Raw genomic sequence first — 18,303 nt, forward strand, 5'->3', positions numbered from 1 at the left:
CCTCAGTGAGGCAGCTGCCTTTATCTGGTCCCATGTTAGCTGTCCTTTTACTGTGGCAGAGAAGCCCACTAACCCCTTAATCCTCACCATGTCTTAATTTTGTCTCCATTTGTCAAACGATGAAATTAAAATTCAGAGAGGTGAAGTAACTTGCCCAGAGCCACACAGCTAGTAAGTAGCCCAGTCAGGATTTGAACCCTGGTCTTCATGGCATGAAGCCTGGGATCGTCTCTTGGAGATGCCATTCTGAGAGGATGGGCCATGAAGGGGCTTGGCACAGGGCTGGCCCACAGGAGGGGGATTCAAAAGAGTTGGTTCTCCTTTCCTCTCCCTCTGCAGGCCTAGTGCAGTCTTGGGCCACAGCAGGCTGAGTTCAATCCCCCAGTCATCTGTTACTTTCTTGCGTTTAATGAATATTTCTTGAGCTCCTACTATGTGCCAGGCACTGTTCTAGGCAGTGGGGATTCAGTGAATAAAAAAGAACTCCCTACTCCGATATACAAGACAGACAATAGATAAATAAAACATACAGGGTGTTGGAAGATAAAAAGTGCTATGGAGAGAACACAATGGAAAAAGGGGCCTGGAAAGGACAGGCCTGGGGTGGCTAGGAGGGAGGGGGTGGGAGAAGATACTGCAACTTTTAAAAAGTGGCCTGGGAAGTCCTTGTGGAGAACATGACAATTGTGTAGGTCTGAAGGAGCTGAGGGAGTGAGACGTGTAGACCTTGAGGTTTGAAAGGCCCAGGCAGGAACAGCATGTGCAAAGGTCCTGATGTGGGTGTGTGCCTGGACTGGCCAGAAGCCCAGTGGGTCTGGAATGGAGGGAGCAAGGGGAGAGTAGTAGGAGGCGGGGTTGGAGGGAACGGGGAGCCAGTTAACACAGGATCTCTTGGTTTCTCTATGATCTTGGGCTTTTGTTTGGAGGGAGATGGGAGATGCAGCGTTCTAGCAGAGGAAGGATGAGATGTGAGTGACCTTGTGTCCAACCAGATGGAGGCAGTGGCTGGAGAATGCCCCCTGTCCCCGGCCTGGCTGGGAGAGAGGCAGCAATAAAGACTGCTGAGTGAGACGGGGTGCAGTGGGCTACAGCAGGACAGGCGCTCTTTGGGGCCTCCTGTGGGCCAGATGAGGCCCAGAGATCTGGGTTCCTCTGGCTCTGTGGCTGAGCTGCTGGGTCATCTTCGATCGTTCTAGGCCTTATATGCTCAGCTATCAACTGCGACTAGCAATCCTGGCGCTGTTGTGAAGCATCAAGGAGCTGGGCAAACTATTGTGGGCGCCCTGGAGGCTGGGAGGGGGCATCAGGAAAGGCTTTCTGGAGGGGGGAACCCTTGAGCTGAGCCTAACGTCCAAGTAGGATGAAGCTGGGTGAAAGGAACATGGGTGCCGATGGGGAGGATGGGGGAGGGCATCCAGGAGGACATACAGCGTGAGCAAAAGCTGGGAGGCTGGAGAGCAGGACACCATAAAACAATGGGTGTTGAATGCTGAGCTGACAGTCTCTGGGGAGTCGGGAGGTGGAAGGCCCCTTCCTTCCATGGGGCACGGAGGGTTTGTTGTTGTCCCCACCCCCACTGCAGCAGCTGGCCGGCCTGGGCAGGGGCTGTCCCTTCAGCAGAGCCTGTTCCAGCCACCTCTGGGGCTCCCTGGGGCCGGCCCCGCCCCTTGGGCTGCGCTGGAGGCAGGGGCGGGGCCAGGCGCCCCAGAGCCCGGCCGAGCGCGGCGGGAGCAGGTGGAGGGCTGGCGGCGGCGAGGCTGCTGGGGCTCGGCCTCCGTGGCCTGAGCACCAGCTCCCATCTCTCCCCTCCTCGCCTGCCCCCGATGCCTACCAGACTTGTGCCTTGGCCAGGGCCCCCGCGGAACCAGCCTCCCCTCCCTGTCCGGCTGGGCTTCGGGGGCTGAGCTGTCTGGGGTCCCAGGGCCAATGCAGTGCCGCCTCCTCCGGGGCCTGGCCGGAGCCCTCCTCACCCTTCTGTGCATGGGGCTCCTCTCCCTACGGTACCACTCGAGCCTGTACCCACGGGGCGTGCGGGAGACCCCTGGGCTGAGCCCGCCAAGCCCTCTGTCCCCTGAGCTGCGGCTGCACGATGTCTTCATTGCAGTCAAGACGACCCGAGCCTTCCACCGCTCCCGCCTGGAGCTGCTGCTCGACACGTGGGTCTCCAGGACCAGGGAACAGGTGACAAGTGGGCAACTATGGGCCCCAGGAGTGGGCCCTGGCCTGAGGGACTCACAGAGGCCTTTCTGTTGGGCAGGGGTCCCTGGCGGCCTCCAGGGAGAAGCTGCCCGCCCACCTGCCCAATCTGGGCTTGTCTTCCCACTCCTCCTTCCTCCCGGGACCAGGGGCTCCTACGGCCCTGCCTGAGCCCCTCACTGGCCCCGCAGCCAGGTGCTCCTCAGGCCCCCTGCTCCATGGCTTTCAGGGGCCAGGCCAAGCCCCTGCCCCAGGCTCCCAGTCCCTTCTGGGGGTTCCTCTCATCCCTGGCTGTTCTAGCACAGGCTTTGCTTCTGCCCACTTTTGCCCAGCCTGGCCATGGGGACTGGGGGGGGGGGTGCCGGGCGGCTGGGGTGAAGGCCTCTGAGAGGTCCTGACTTGGACGTGTGCTCAGGCCAGGCTGCCCCCAGCCCAGGCCCCGGCTACTGTCCCACTGCCCTGGCTGTGAGGGCGGAGAACACAGGCTGAGCCGCTGAGGACGGGAAGGTCTTGAGGGGGGGCTGTTTGGGGGAGGGGGGTGGGGCAGGGGGCATCCTTTCAGAATTCCTGACAGCCCCTGCCCCTGTGTGGCTGCAGCCCAGGGCAGGCCCAGGGCGGCGGCCCCTCATCTCCTGTGCTCCTTTCCTGTGGGGCAGTTTGGGACGGAGCGTGGGAGGAAGGCAGTGAGGGTGGTGGCTGAGCGATGGCGATGGCGGGGAGAGGTTAGGGTAGAGGTCTGCCCAGCATGTGGGATCGTGTGTATGTGCGTGTGTGCGTGTGTGCGCGCGCACGTGTGTGCGCCCGCATGGAGCCAAAATGTCCGTGTTAGACTATGACAAGAGGTGTGTGCATGATAGGGGTGTGTGGCTTATGTCTTTCTGGGGACAAGCTGAGTCCCTCTGGTTCTTGCCCTCCCCAGACCCAGTGCCCTCCCCAAGCAAAGTCAGTGATTTCGGAGTGTTAGGAACCATCTCTGGGGGAGGTGAAGGGGCAAGTTTACACACACACACACACACACACACACACACACACACACTCCCTATTGTGGCAACTGGCTCAGTGGGAGGAAGTGACTGAGCCTTTGGAGGGGGTTGGGGGCTCCTGGGAGACTGAAGAGCAGGGCGGTGATGCCTGCAGGAGCCCAGGGCCTTCTGGAGAGAGGGCACCCCCAGCCCCCGGTTTCCTGACCATGAGGTCCTAGCACCCTATTTAACCCTTTCTCCAGGGGGACCCCAGCACCCAGGTCCTTCCCTGGGGCCACCCCCTTAGCTTCTCCTCTTGGGGAGATTTTGGTTCCTCCTGCGGAAGCTGCCGAGCCTGGCCCTTCCCGCAGACCTTCCTGTTTATGGTGCTGCGTCTGTACCCGGGAGCCGGCCTCACGTGGTCTGAGGCCCCTTCCTGCCTTGTCTTGATCACCGTGGCGGTGCCCTTGCCCCGGATGAGGAAACTGAGGCCAGAGGGAGGAAGTGCATGTCAGCGGCACCCCGAAGGCCTGGGGCGCAGAGCCCTGTGGGACCCAGTCCCCTCCTCCCAGCTAGGGCCCTTCTTTCTCTGCCGAGACCCAGGATCCCAGAGCTACCTCGTCGCTGGGCTACAGGAGAGGGTCTTCGGGCCTCCAGCCTGGGTGGGCCTGGCAGGACCAGGTCAGCAAAGGAGAGGAAACAGCCACACACTCCGTGCCTCGAGCCCAATCCCCCAGCCCCCCAGGCCAGCGAGGCAGTCAGAGGGAGCAGCCGCCAGCTGCCAGCACCCAGGGGTGCCCATTGGATGCCTCACTCCGTTTAACCCGCACAACAGCCTCCAGTGGGACGTAGCGATAGTCCTGTTTTACAGGCGCGGAAACCGAGCTCCGTGAAGCGGCCGTAGGAGATGAATTCGCTCCATTGCGCAACACCCCTGCACCCCCAGCACGAGCGGTGGAGTCGAGAAGCCTGGTCCTTACTGCACAGTTGAGAAAGAGAAGGGTGCTCACACTGAGGAAGAGGAGGGGAGGCAGGGAGACACATTCTTAACCGCATTGCGTCTGGGGCCCCTTAGTCTCTACCCTGTGGCCCATCTCTCTCTGTGACCTTGGCCAAGGCCCTCCCCCTTTCAGCCCTCAGTTTCCCCATCTGCACAGGACAGGAGGCTCTCGGAGCCTCTCTCAGCTCTGCCATCAGGAGCGGGCCTGAGCTGGTTAACTCCAGGGCTGGGCGCCCGCCCCAGCTGGTTAAGGGCGGCCGGGTGGCAGGTGGGCCTTTGTGGCGGCAGGCTGGGGCTCGTGTGGCCTTTGTCCCAGGCAGAGGGGGCGGGCTGGGGGAGGCCCGTTTTTGTGATCCGTGGGGGAGGCTTTTCCTTCCCCACAGGCCCCTCGAAGTTGGTGGGTGGGGGGTAGGGGCAGCAGTACCCGCCCCACATCTTCCCTCCTCTTCAGCAGATGGGCCCCAGCCCCCCTCCCCTGACCCCAGCGGGCTGCCTGTCCTTTTGTTCTCCTGTGAGGTTTTAACCATTGTCAGAGTCTCCTCCTTAAACAAATTAAATGCAACCCTTGGCTCAGAGGAAACTCTGCCCACTGCTCTGTGCCAATCTCAGGGTTCCCAGGGACGGGAACACCAGCCCCATGTGCCCCGCCCAGCCCCCAGCCCTGCTGCGGGACCCCCTTCTTCCCCCTTCCCCCACTGACTCGGGCTTATTCCTCCATCAGCAAACATGCCCTGGCCCATTTGGCCCATGCTCCAAATTTCAGAGAGGTCCACTCTCTGGTGGCTGTTTGGTGGCCAACGTTTGCCAAGGAGCAGGGCAAGAAAGGCCTGATTTATTTCCCTGGCTCCTTGGGGGCTGTGTTGAAAACAGGCTTGGGGTGGGGGCAGGACAGCGCAGGGAGACCAGGGCAAAGGTGACTACAGCCAAGCCGGCAGGAGATGACCAGGGAGGGGCTGGGCCACCGGTGGCCATGGACGCTGCTGTGAAGAGGTCACATCCTCAGTGGTTTGAAGGTTGGGTGGGTGTGGGGTGTGAAAGAAAGAGAGGAGGCATGGTGACCCCAAGGTGTTGGGTCCCAGCAAGATGGGGAGCGCCCAGAGGAGCACAGGTCTGGGGGCGGGGAGCTGGGGCACTGAGTCTGAGGCACCCGCTAGGCCCCCTGGGGAGAAGTTGTGGCTGCCGTGGGGTTTGATGGCTTCTTGACGGTGCTGAAAGCTGTGAGACCGAGAAGATGGCCAGTGTCGGGCCGCCCACGCTTTCTAAGCCATATCCAGGGACCTCCAGTGTTAGCTAAATCGGAAGGGGGGAGACACACCCCAGGGAGGGGGGCTCAGAAGGTGGGTGGTGCTCAAGCCTCTCGCAGGTGAGGCGGCTGCTGGGACAGGGAGGTAAATCAGAGCAGGCCTGCGCCCTTCACAATGTCACTGTCCGGTGGGAGAGACCGAAGGATAGATTTTCGTAACTGAGGGGCTGCTGTTACCGTCAGGAGGAACAGGTGGCTGAGGGGCACATGGGAGGGGTGTCAGGGAAGGCTTCCTGGAGGAGGTGATGACTGAACGAGGAGTTAGGAGGCAAGAAACGGGCACAGTGTGTGCAAAGGCTCAGAGGGGTGTGCATGTGTGTGGTACATTTGGGGAACTGAAAGTCCTTTGGCTTTAAGAGAAGGGGTGGGGCAGGAAGTGGTGAGATAGGCTGCATCAGGCACAGGGGCTGGGTGGCCCCTCACGACCACACTTAGGAGGCTGGCCTTTATCCCGAGGGCAGTAGGGAGCCACAGAAGGTGCTGGGAGGGGTGGTGGCTATGGGTCTGATCTGATTCTGGTCCTGGCAGGAAAACAGATCTGAAGGTCTTGCACTAATCCATCGAAAGATAGTGGCTCAGAAGGCCCATGGTTATGGGCCCTGGGGAGACAGAAGTCATTCCCTCGTGCCCCTTCCTGTGCCCAACCCTGGCTTCTGGCCTCCGGTGCCTCAGTTTCCCCTGAGATAAGAAGCAGAGCCTGACTTCGCTGCCATCTCTTTATTCTTCTTTCTCACATTATCTCACTTGACTGTCACAGCTACCACTACTCCCCATTCTCCAGCCGGGTAAACTGAGGCTCAAAGTAGGGGCTGATCTGATCTGAAGGGCTGGTTCCTGGAAACCAGGGAGAAGTTCGTGGCTGAGCAGGGAGGGGCATGCGGTTGGAGGCCCTGAGTCTGGAAGGAGGCAGGGCCAGCCCCGGGGTGGCCAGAGTGAGGGATGGGGACGGTGAGGGCCTTTAAACAGGTGGGATGCTTTCTCCTTGGTCCTCACTTGGAAAGAATTCAAAATTGTCCAGGCCTTGGGCAGGGCCACCTAAGGGTCAGAGGAAGCTCTTGCTGCACTTGGCAGACGAGAGGATCTGTCCAGGCAGAGAAAGGCGCATGTGCTGGGCACGGTGTGGAATGGGGGTTAGACGGGTCTCCCCGCTGTGGGTCTGTCTTGCCACAAGCTGCCTCTCATTTGTCTCTCATTCAGTTTGTGTTCAATTTATCTAGGGCTTGAGTGGTCTCTACCTGCCTGGGGGGTGGCGAGGAGAGGTCTGAGGCCTGAGGGTCCAAATCCCAGTTCAGCAGTTGCCAACTCCACAACCGTAGCCTGTCCCTTAGCCTGAGTTTTGCCATCTCCGAGGGGAACAGGTCACCTGTCTTGAGGTTCGGGGAGGTCGCCGGGGACCAGGAGTGTGCAAGCTGCTGGTGGTCTGCTTCGGCAATCTGGGGGAGCTGGGGTTGGATCACGATGTAAAATGTCTTGAGATGCGTAAGGACCCTGCACCTGCCCAGGGAGTCTGTGCGGCTGTGTGTCCCAGGGTGTGGGTCTTTCCACAAAGAGTCTGTCTCCTGACAAAGTGTCTCGGGTTGTGTAAGTGTGGTGATCGAGAGGCCAGGTGAGACTGCAGTGTGTGTACGTGTGTGGGATAGAAGAGGGTGTGACTCTGGGAGGGTCCCACGTGCGCTGGTGTGCAAGGGTGCTCGTGCAAGTGCCACGGCAGCTGGTGTGTGCTGTGAGTCTGTGTTGTGTGTCTTGTAAGGGCGGGAGCTGAGAAAGTCTTGGTGTCTGAAAGCAGTGTGTGAGGATGTTGGGAGGGGGTGTGTCTGGCACTGAGGGGGTGTGTCTGTCACTGACGGGCCTTGGCCGACTCCGGTCCTGACTCTTCTTTCTCCTTTTTAGACATTTGTCTTCACCGACAGCCCAGAGGAAGCCCTCCAGGAGAGACTGGGTAACTCTGGGTGGGGAGGGGGCCCCTTAGCTGTTTCCATGCAAAGCTGGGGTGGCTGTCCCCTGGCCTGGGGTCCCCAGGAAACAGGGCTGCCTTCCGTTGGCATGTGGGGATTCCCCTCTGCCCAGGAGGGGAACAGGCTTCTTCCCTGGAGATGGGTGTGGGTGTGAGGAGGGGCTGTCCTGGACAGCACCCTGGACTCCTGGGGTCCTGGGAGGGTCAGCCCTTCCTGGCCTCAGTTTCCCCTTGTGTAAAATGGGAATGGGTGGGCCGCTCTAGGCTGAGATCTTGCTCTGCATTCTCAACAGTGTGCAGGGCTGTGGGGAGGACCTGGGCAGGGTCCCCTGACTTGTCCCCACTTCTCCAGGGTCCCACCTCGTGGTCACCAACTGTTCTGCTGAGCACAGCCACCCTGCCCTGTCCTGCAAGATGGCTGCTGAGTTTGACACCTTCTTGGCCAGCGGGCTGCGGTGAGTGCACCTGGGTCTCTGGGGGCAGGGTGTCTCGGTCTAGTTCCTGAATGGGGTGTTGTGTCAAAAAAGTGAAGTCGGCTCTGTCCTGTGAATTTAATCATGTAAAAGCCTCCTGGGGTCTGTGTCGGGGCAGACGGTCTGGGTTCTAGTCTTGCCATTTACTGGCTGTGTGACCTTGGGCAAGTGTCTGAACCTTTCTGAGCCGCGGTCCCCACCTGTTAAGTGGGCACACTTTCCTCAGGAGCTCACACAAGATGCTGTCTGGCTCAGAGCCTGGGCCTTCTGTGTTAGCTACTCTCACTGCCTCATTTTGCTGGCTGGTTATGGGGGCGCAGGGGGAGTCTGGCTAGCTGGCAGCCCTTGGGAACCCTCCTCCAAGCTTACCATCCCCCTTCTGTCCCCACAGGTGGTTCTGCCACGTGGATGACGACAACTATGTGAACCCAAGGGCATTGCTGAAGCTGCTGAAAGCCTTCCCTCAGACTCACGACGTCTACGTAGGCCGGCCCAGCCTGAACCGACCTATCCGCGCTTCTGAGCCGAGGCCCCACAACCGCACGGTAGGTCTCTTCCTTCCTCCTTGGTGCATTGGCCAGGGGTGTCCGCTGTGGCCAGGCGGGGGGCGGAGCCAGGCAGGGGCGGGGCCAGGTGGGGGGGGCGGGGCCACGGCCCTGGCGGAGTGAGGTGGCCTCTCCGGCTTTCATATTTGGTCTCCTTGCTGTGTGTTTGGGGTGGTGACTTCGCCGCGGATCCTGTCTTCTCTGTGAAATGGGGAGACTGAGATAAAGCAGGTGAGGCGCAGACTCCGGCACATAGTAGGGCCTCAGTCACTGAGGAGCAGGGGCTCGTTCTGGTCACACAGGGGAGTGGGGGCAGGGGTGTGTGTGTTGGGGGGGTGGTGAGCTGAGGCTGCCTGACTCCATGGCAGGGCTCCTAGCCCCTGGTATCGTCATGTAACTGTACCGGCTGTTCAAATGCCGGAGACTGCTGGGCCGCGTGGTAAATTGCGCTGCCCCCAAGCCCCTGAGCACTCCCCTCCCCTCCGCACCCCTCCTTCCTCCAGACTTCACTGACCCACAATGAAATAGTGACACCTGGCACAATGGGGTCCCCAGCACCAGCTTCAGCTCCAGACCTAGATGGACGCTAATGAGGGCTGTGAGATTTAGGAAACAAATAAACCCCAAAACAGGATAATAGTGAAATTGGACTTTCAGATAAACAAGGCAGCATTTTGTAGTGTAAGTGCATGGTTTTTTCCTGGTCTCCAGGACACACCAGGCTTCCGGTGTTGGTGTGGCCCAGGCCCTAGGGGGCTCCCTTGGCCCCAGGGAAAAGGCTAGTTAGGGGGTCCCCCTCCCTAGAGGCAGCACGGGGAGCAGGAGCTGGGCCCCGCCGTGGGGCTGTCTGCCTCCCCGGCTCACCATCTGCTTCATTAGGGAAACCAAGAGCAGGAAACACACAACCTTAATTATCAGCAGCTAATCGGCCTCTGAGCCCTAATTAAATCCTCCTGGGCCCTGGGGGTGTGTGCGTGAGTCGACTCTAGGTGAGCGAGGGGTGCCCCAGGCCCCCACACGGCCACGTGCGTGGTGAGAACGCTGCTCTGGAGCCCGGCTCCCTGGCTTCACGTGACAGTTCTGCCACCTCCTGGCTTCCTGACCTTTGCTCAAGTCACCCCAGCTTTCTGGGCCTTAGTTTCCTTATCTGCCAAATGGTGATAACCGTCCCCACATAATAGGATGGTTGTGAGCAAAAAGGGAACATTAAATGAGGTCCCCTGCCCAAGTGCTTGGAATGGGACCTAGTGTGTGATGACACTAGGAAATGTCAGCGGTCGGTACCCAGTCGAGCTCTGCCTTTGTCCCGGGCCTCCTCCTTCCTGGGCAGGTTCGGCACCTGCTGGGCACACGCAGGCCCTGTCCCCACCACGGGCACTAATCCCCTCCTTGCACACACTCCACCGGTGGGATCCCTAGACTCTGCCCCAGAGTGTCCCAGCCTGTTTGGATTCTGGGGTACCCCCTGGGCTGTGTGGTGTAGGGGGGACAGCAAACGGGGGACAAGAGTTCCGGCTCAGGCTCAGTCCCAGCTCTGGGACCTCAGGCTAGTGACCTCCCTTCTCTGCACCCCGTCACCTCCTCTGTGGCACAGGACGTGCACATCAGTGCTCAGGATTAGGCACTTCTACTGTTACTGCTGTCGTTCCTTCAATTATCTGGGAGCAGAAGCCCTGGACCCACAGGTCATTAAATAAGCATCCATGGGGCACCTGCTGTGTTCAGAGACTTAAGAACTCGTTCATTCTGCTTAGAGGCCCGACCTCTATCTAAGAGGGTGGCATTTCCAGAAGTGGCTCATAGAGGTCTTTAGAAGGAGGACATAGGGCCAGCAACACTGAAGCAGAGGTGCTCACAGGTGACAAATCTGAGGCCCAGAGGGGAGCAGCGACTTTCTCAAGGTTACACAGCTGGGCAGTGGAGGAGGCTGAGGCCCCAGAGTCGGGCTTTCCAGCTTTCTGCCCCGGGTTCTTCTCACTGCTGCATCATGGGAGATAACCCAACCCCATGCAACATGCATCAATTAAGCACCAACTGTATACTTGGGAGAAGGTAACCGTAGGGAACTTGTGGGTCAAGAGATAGTACAGCTGAAAGGGAGCAGTGTTTGCCAAAAGCCTTAAAGAAATTCATGAGTTGTGACTTCATGGGGCCTCACAGAGGAGGCGGGGGCAGAGAGTTATTTAAACCCCAAGGGAGGTTATCGGTTCCTGAGATTGAGATGTCAAGGGGTGTGCTGGCCTTGGGGGCTCACAGGCCTGTCAGTCCTCTCTTTACTTTGTTAGAGGCCTCATTTTCTCCTTGTGCAGAAAAGCTTTCTCAGTCCCAGGAGCTGGAAGTGGTGAGGCCAGTGCAGTCACCCAGGCTTGGTATTGGTGGCTTCAGGACTACCGTCCCCAAGCCTGGTGACCCTGCAGAAAGCATCTCTTCCTCCCAGGGAGCATATGGAGTTCAGGGAGGAACTCGGATTGGCTGGCCTAAGTCATGTGCCCATCACTGAGCCAATCACTGGGCCAGAGGGTGTGGCCTTGTGATCTACCCTTCCTGGGGCACCTGCCCACCTCTGTGGCCCAGGGGAGCAGGTGCTGTGTTTGGCAGCCTCTCCTGAACCACCTCGGGTGAGGTGGAGGCATTTCTCTGGGGAAAGGGGTAAGGTGCTAGGCGGACAAATCGGATACATATTCTCTTTAACTGAAATCCAGCCAGACTGGGGTCTAACTGGGGACCCCATCACTTTTAATTAGTCATGTGACTTTGGGTTTCCGTTTTCTTGTCTATAAAATGGGTGTAATAGTGTCAGACTGTAGCAAGACTTCAGTGAAAGGTGAAATAAAAAGGTTTTGAGCCATGTGGTTGGGGGTCAGGGGTGGCCCGGCCGTTGCCCCCACCCCCAGTCTCACCCTGCCCCTTGGCCCTCCCCACCTCTCTCCCCAGAGGCTGGTACAGTTCTGGTTTGCCACGGGGGGTGCTGGCTTCTGCATCAACCGCAAACTGGCTTTGAAGATGGCCCCGTGGGCCAGGTAAGCAAAGCCCCACAGGCGGGTGGGGGAGAGTAAGGCCTGGTGTGTGTGTGGGGGGCTTTGCAGCAGGAAGGGCTTGAGAGTGAGCTCGGGAGAAGCTGCTTCTCATTCATGCTGTGTCACAGAGTTACACAGTTAGTGGTGAGCAAGCCACCTGCCATCCTGCCCTCAGAGCACTCTGCCACACAGGCGAGTTGTGTGATCTCTGGGAGCCTCAGTGCCCCCATCTGTAAAATGGACCCGATAATATGATAGCTAATGGTTGGCATGAGGGTGAAATGGGAAACTGTTTAGGGTGGCACCCAGTCCCTAGTGTCACAGGGGAGGTGAAGGCCAAGTGTAGAGCATTCAGAGGAAGGAAGTAGGGGTTCTGCTTGGGGACAGGAGGAAGGCTTCCTGGAAGAGGTGGCCTTTGAACTGGGATGGCCCTAGAGGCCCCCGAGTGAAGGGGTTCCTGGGGGTGGTAGAAGCCCCCATTATGGGATGAGGGTACTGGTATTCTAGAGAGGAAGGGGCAAAGGCCTGGCCTCTTGAGGTCTGACAGGCTGTTGTTATTACCAGCAACATGCGTGTCGCTACCTTGTACTGGGGGCTGTCTCTGAGCCAGGCCAGTGTGTCAGCCTTGTTTCCACAGCTAAGGAGACTGAGGTGTGAGAGGTTGGGCAAGTGACTGGTCCAAGGTCACCTAGGTCCAAGGTCACTCAGCTGCTGGGTTCGGATCCAGGGCCCACCTGCTTTGCCACTACACCACCCTGACCTGCTCTGACCTGGATGGGAAGGGGTCCTCCAGGGGGGACCTCGGGCCCTGGTTGGGAATGGTAATGCTGTCCTAGGGCTTGTCCACAGCAGATGTGCACACATGACCGGGGTCCTCCCTGTGCCGGCTGCCCCCATCTGGGCTTCTTCCCACCTGTATGGTATATTTGTGTGAATTGGAAAAAGTACCCGCCTTGGGCAGTGGCGACCCTCGGGCACAGCCTGGGATGGGGACGGAAGGCCGGGTTTCTGCACCCCCTGGGTGCCTCAGTCAGGCCTTCTGTGCAGCGGGGCGGCCTGCCCAGCCTGGCCCCCAGGGGTGTTCGTGGGGTATGCAGTCCGGTGATGCCCCTCCCAGGGACACTGCCCCTTCCCTCCTCCACATCTGGCTGACTCCAGCACGTCCTGTAAGACTCCATTTAAAGCCTGCTATTGCCACGATTAAATAAAAAGCAAAACAAAAGATGGCCACCTCCTCTGGGAAGCCCCCCTTACCCTCCCTGTGTCTCCCAGGCTCCATGCTTCCCTCTGACTTAGTGCCAGTCCTGCTCTGACATGACCTGTTCGTTTGTTTCCCCTCAGAATGGGGGCTGCTGTCGAGGGCAGGAAGCTTTTCTTTCCCATCTCTGTCTCCACAGCCCTGGCACGGTCTCACGGCGCCGGGTGGCCTCACGAGCTCAGCAATGAATGAATGAGTGAATGACTGTAAAGAAAGGAAGGGATACATTTATGAAGGGCTTCTTCTTGCCATTCTTCCACTTAATCTTCACAGTAGCCCAGTGAGGGCAGGGCCATTATCATGCCCATTTCACGGAAGAGGATGCTGAGGCTCCCCTGGTCTGTGGCTTGCCCAAAGTCACCCAGGGCGCAGGAGGCAGATGCTGGAGCTGAAGCTCTGCTCCACCCCTGCCCCCCACTCCCCCGGCCCCGGTGGAAGGAGGGGAGGGCCTTCCGGGAGGCAGGGGGAGCTCTGGGTGCTGAGGGTATGCACCAGCGGCCACAACGGGGGTCTGTCTCTCAGTGGCTCCCGCTTCGTGGAAACGTCCGCCCTCATCCGGTTGCCTGACGACTGCACTGTGGGTTACATCGTCGAGTGCAAGCTAGGCGGCCGCCTGCAGCCCAGCCCCCTCTTCCACTCTCACCTGGAGACCCTGCAGCTGCTGGGGGCTGCCCAGCTCCCAGAACAGGTGAGCTGGCCCCGGGGCAATGGAGGAGTGGTGCTTGGGGGGGTGGCTATCCCCTACTGTTGGGGAAACTGAGGCCCAAGGTGGGAAAGGACCTTCAGACGGGCCTACAGTGACTCAAACCTCTCCACCTCCAACCCTAAAGGGTTAGCATTTGTGATGCTCAAACGCTTTGGTCTGGTCCCCGAACGCTGGCTGGAATGGCCTGCACGGACCAGGCAAAGCTTGCCTCAGGTTCAGACCGTCCCCTCCCTCTGTTCCTTCTCTAGTCTTCCATCCCCCCACATCCCTCCATAGGGGTCAGGCCTGCCCTTTCCAACTAGGCCTGTCGGTTGTCCCACCTTCATCAAAGCTCACTTGCCCGCTGCTGCCCTGCTTTCTTTCCAACCCAGATGTTGCTGGGAAGGAGCAGGTGCTTAGTGGGAAACCTCAGGAATAATGTCTGGCTGGGGGATGGGGACCCCGTTCTACCACCTGGCAAGCAACGATTCCATGGAGTTCCAGCCGGCTCTGCCTTGCACACGTGGCTCTCCTACTCGTGGGTGGCCAGTCCTGTAGGGGATCCTGGCTGGGAAAGCCCCTGGGATCGTCCACCCTCAGGGCGAGTCAGAACCCTTTGGTAGCAAGGGACACAAATGCAACACAGACTGGTCGAACAAGCAAGGACATGTAGGGGCTCATGAGCCTGAGAACCTGGGGGCTGGCTTGCTAATTCTGGCTGCGTCTGTGTGCTCAGACTGTCCCCCACTCCGGTCTGTCTTCCCTGACATTGGGCTCAGCCTCAGGCAGGCTCACCCCTCCGGCGGGCAAGATGGCAGCTCCAGGTTTCCACCCCACCCACAGGAGGAGAGCCCCTCCTTTGGTCGCATCCCAGGGCTGGGACTCATCGGGTTGGAAGGCCTGCTTATGTCACATGACCTGTCTCCTACCTGGGCCAAGAGTCAGTGTTGATTGGCCAGGCCTGGAATTGGGGTGCAGGGTTGGCCCCAATAAGACCGCAGGGCCTGAATCCAGAAAAGGGGACCAGATTTTGGGCAGCCAAAACCAGGTACCCCAATGGCTGGGATTTTCAGAATACCCATCACATCAGGCACCGTGCTGTGGCTCCGTCTGCTTTAACTGCCTGGTTCCTTCCAACATTTGCATGAGACCAGCACTAACATTCCCATTCTGTAGGTAGGGAAACTGAGGCCCAGAGGGCTGAACTAACCATGGCACAGCTAACCTAAGGCAGAGGGGGATTTGAACCCTGCCCGGGTGACCCCTATGCCCACAGTCTTTAATCGCTGTGGTCAGCTGCCTCTCGACCAGGGGCATTATCCCACATCCTCATTGCACGCAGAGTAACCCAAGGCTCCGGGTGGAGAGGGAGAGGCAAGGTCTCACATGAGTCTCAAGAAACCTCTGTCCAGGCATGGAGTTTACTGGAAGGGTGCTTTCCTCTCTTGAGACTCAGTTTCCTGGTCTGTAGGCAAGGGACTCGTTCCAACTCTCAGATAAGGTGGACGCTGGGGATGCAAACAGGGTCTGGGCACGACAGTGTCCCACAAGCTTGAAGTGCCTTGCGGAGTGGGGTGGGCTCCTCCGTGAGCGCTATGGTGGAATTTCAGGTGCCGAGGCAGGCTCCCTGCGCCCCTCCGAATGCCTTACAGGCCTTCCCTGCTTCTGCCCAAACACCGAGCCTTTGTGGGGTCCCCAGTGGGCCACCCTGCCAACCTTCACTTTCTTCTCCGCTTTTCTCTGCCCAGGTCACCCTCAGCTATGGTGTCTTTGAGGGGAAGCTCAATGTCATTAAGCTACAAGGCCCCTTCTCACCTGAAGAGGACCCATCCAGGTGAGTCTGGGGGCTCAAACTGTAGGATCGGAGGAGTGGGGGCTGAGTCCAGGCGTCCAAACATAGGGGAACCTGGAGGGAGGGGAGGCCCTGGTGGCTCGCAGCACGGAGCCGGGAATGCAGGGAGTGGATTTCAGTCTCTGTCCTGCCCCAGGATTGCTGTGTGACCTTGGGTGAATACCTTGCTCTCTCTGAGCCTCCACCTCCCCATTTGTAACACAGGGAGGCTGGGTGTCATGGATCTGAAGGGCTATCCCGGCCCTGATCCTCTGGGACTCCTCAGGAGCCCCTGGAACACTGAAGTGTCTTCACTGAGCGAAGGACACGCTCTAATGGAAGAACTTCAGGCCCCGGTGGGAAGCTTGTATTTGAGCTTTTGTAGGCTCTCCGTTTCTCCGATACTCCTCAGTGGTTCTTTTCAGTGGGTAGATGGTTGGGAAGGAGGCTAACATGGCGCCCGGGCATCTTCCGGTTCTGCCCCCACACAGGCCACAGGGAGGCTGGGGCTGTTCGGATCGGGCCCGGCGGCTGTAGAGCATCCAGACGGCAGCCTGTGCCACCCTGTGGTGGGAGGACAGGCCCGCCGAAGGAAGTGGCAGCAGCCATTGTGGCTGAGATGCAGGGAGAGAGGGGGCAGGGGACTCCCCAAGGCCCTGTGGGCTCTGTCTGGCCTTCGCTTTTATCTGGAGTATGGAACCCTTGGGGGAACCAGGACTCCTGGCTCTGAAGTTCTGCAGAGCTGTCTGTCTGGGGCAGAGAGCTCACGACTGTTTAAGGGGCCCTGGGGCGGGGCTGCATTGAACAACTTAGACATTACAAGGAGACAGAGTTTGGCTCAATATAGGAAAAAAATTCACATTTCTAAGATGAAAGGAACCACCTTCTAATCGGGTGAGCTCCCCATCAGTGCAAGGGCAGAAGCTATGGCTAGACTGCCAAGAGGTTTAAGATGTGAGATTCTCTCTGAGCCTGAAGATTCTAGAATCTAAAAGTTCCTGCTTAATAGGACTGGAGCCGACTGGGGACTTAGATACATGTGATCGGATAGTCTGGCCTCAGTTGGGATCTCTTTGTGGCATCTCTGGCCTTTGAAGTCTGGAAGTCTGGAAACTGGTGGTTTCCATAAGGAACCCCCCCCCCCCAGGGACATCTGGAAATGCCTGGAGACATTTTTGATTGTGACAGTTCAGTGGGATTCTACTGGCATCTCGTGGGTAGAGGCCAGGGGTTCAGCTAAACATCCAGCAATGCACAGGACACCCCACAACAAACAATGATCTGGTCATAAGTTTTAATAGTGCTGAGGGGGTCAAATTCTGCTCCAAACTGTCTCTGTGACATGGGCTCCCCAGGCGCCCGTGGAGTGAGCGTGGGAGTCGGGGTGACCATCTTGTCCATTTCTGGTCTCTCCACAGGTTCCGTTCCCTCCATTGTCTCCTCTACCCAGATACTCCTTGGTGTCCACAGCTGATGGCCAGATGAACCCTGAACTGCTGGGCCAAGTTGGGGCTGAGGCTTCTGGTTGTCCTTGGGCTCCCCAGGAGGCCTTGGGGACTTGTGGCAAGCACCCTTTGGTAGGGAGTCCCTGGCAGGGCCTCTTGAGTGGTGGGTCAGCCCAGGATTGGATGGTGGCTGGTGGTGAAGGCTTCCTAGGCCCCTGGAAGGGGTTTTGGACAGCCCAGAGAACAGGTGCACCAGGGGAGGGCCAGAGAGGCCCCAGGGGCTGGGCTTCTATGGGCCTTGGGTGGCTGAATTGAATAAGCCTAGGGGGGGCCTTCGGGTGGGGTCTGGCCTCCACCCCCAGGTCTGGTCTCTGTCATTCCCCTAGGGTCAAGCACTGGGCCACCCACTCCTGGCTCCCTTGGCTGGATCCCCAACCGCTGAGGGGACCCAGGTGGAATAAGGGCAGAGCCCGGGGTCTGTGGCAGGGACCGTCATTGCTGACCAGTGTCCAGCTCCTTGCTCCGACCCCTTGCTAACAGATCCCATTTTGTTTGGGGTGGCAGCTTGCCCAGACCCAGATGGTGGATCATGATGGATCCCAGCCCATCACGACGATCCTTTTGCTCACTTACCCAGCCTCCCTTGCTCAGTCTGTTAGTGTGACTTAAACAGACCAATGGAGAGGCTTCTGGGGAAGATTTTGCAGCCCCATACCGCATCTTCATGCTGCGGACGTGGGTGTGATGTCTGGATCAGGGGCGGTTGCCCAAGGAAAGGCCGTGACAATCACATACACATGTCCCTTTTGGCAACTGGTTCGGTAAGAAAATTAAACCCTGACTTGTTTCAACCTCCCTTGGTCCAGTTTTCTGTTACGTGCGGCCAATGTGTTCCTGACAGGGGCAGGCTCTTAGATCGGCCTGTCCCGGTGGTGATGGTGGTGCTGATTTGGGTCCTGAGATGTCCCTGCTCTGCCTTTGCTGGCTGTAGGTATGACCTTGAAGCATCCACTCGGCCTCTCGGGCCTGTGTGCACATTTTACAGAGGAGAGAAGGAACCCCTTCTCCGTGGGCTGATATCTGGGCGAAATGAAAGCGTGTTCGTGAAGGGCTGTGCACAGAGTCCGGCACGGAGAAAGAAGGGTTCTGTGAGCAGGGACTGTTCCTAGCATGTGCTCAAGTCACGCTGAGCCAGGGTGTGTGAGGGTGTGCATGCGGTTGTGGTGTGGTGTGTCCCCTTTCTACACAGGTCTGTGCGTAAGGACACATGTGTGGTGTATGTATGTGTTGGTGCCCACGTCACACACGTGTGTGTGCAACGTACACACGTGGGACTGGGTGTGCGCCACGAGGCGTTAGTATGCCGGGAGCGACTCCTCCTTCTCTCTGCCTTTGGAGCCTGGGTCGGGAGTAGCCAGAGGATTAGGAGAGGCAGAGTGGAGACGCGGCCAAGGGAGTCCGCCTCTGGTGTCAGGTAAAGGGGCAGTTTGACCGCCAGGGTAGGAGACGAATCAATGCTAGGATCGCAGGTCCCCAAGACGCTGCCTGAATGAATGAAACGGTCATGGTAGAAGCTCAGGAATGCTCGCGCCAAGGTTGGGGAGGCTTAGGGATGGGTGGGACATGGGAAGTTG

General features: G+C 58.7%; 1 protein-coding gene across 1 annotated transcript; it reads left to right on the forward strand.

The window, feature by feature from the left end:
* The first annotated feature begins 1,688 nt into the window (after window positions 1–1,688).
* On the forward strand, window positions 1,689–17,520 carry MFNG (MFNG O-fucosylpeptide 3-beta-N-acetylglucosaminyltransferase). Its single transcript, XM_026479685.4, has 8 exons — window positions 1,689–2,181; window positions 7,352–7,400; window positions 7,768–7,870; window positions 8,280–8,433; window positions 11,368–11,453; window positions 13,231–13,396; window positions 15,142–15,227; window positions 16,643–17,520. Exons 1-8 carry the CDS (start codon window positions 1,927–1,929, stop codon window positions 16,707–16,709), a joined length of 966 nt encoding a protein of 321 aa, XP_026335470.1. The 5' UTR covers window positions 1,689–1,926; the 3' UTR covers window positions 16,710–17,520.
* The last annotated feature ends 783 nt before the right edge of the window (window positions 17,521–18,303 follow it).

This window comes from Ursus arctos, unplaced genomic scaffold (assembly GCF_023065955.2).
Source record: "Ursus arctos isolate Adak ecotype North America unplaced genomic scaffold, UrsArc2.0 scaffold_21, whole genome shotgun sequence".
NCBI classification, from domain to species: domain Eukaryota; kingdom Metazoa; phylum Chordata; class Mammalia; order Carnivora; family Ursidae; genus Ursus; species Ursus arctos.

Coding starts and splice junctions, on each gene's coding strand:
- MFNG (XM_026479685.4), top strand. CDS start 1,927: ATGCAGTGCCGCCTCCTCCGGGGCCTGGCCGGAGCCCTCCTCACCCTT. Junction 8,434..11,367: donor CGAGGCCCCACAACCGCACG/GTAGGTCTCTTC, acceptor CTCTCTCCCCAG/AGGCTGGTACAGTTCTGGTT. Junction 15,228..16,642: donor CCTGAAGAGGACCCATCCAG/GTGAGTCTGGGG, acceptor GTCTCTCCACAG/GTTCCGTTCCCTCCATTGTC.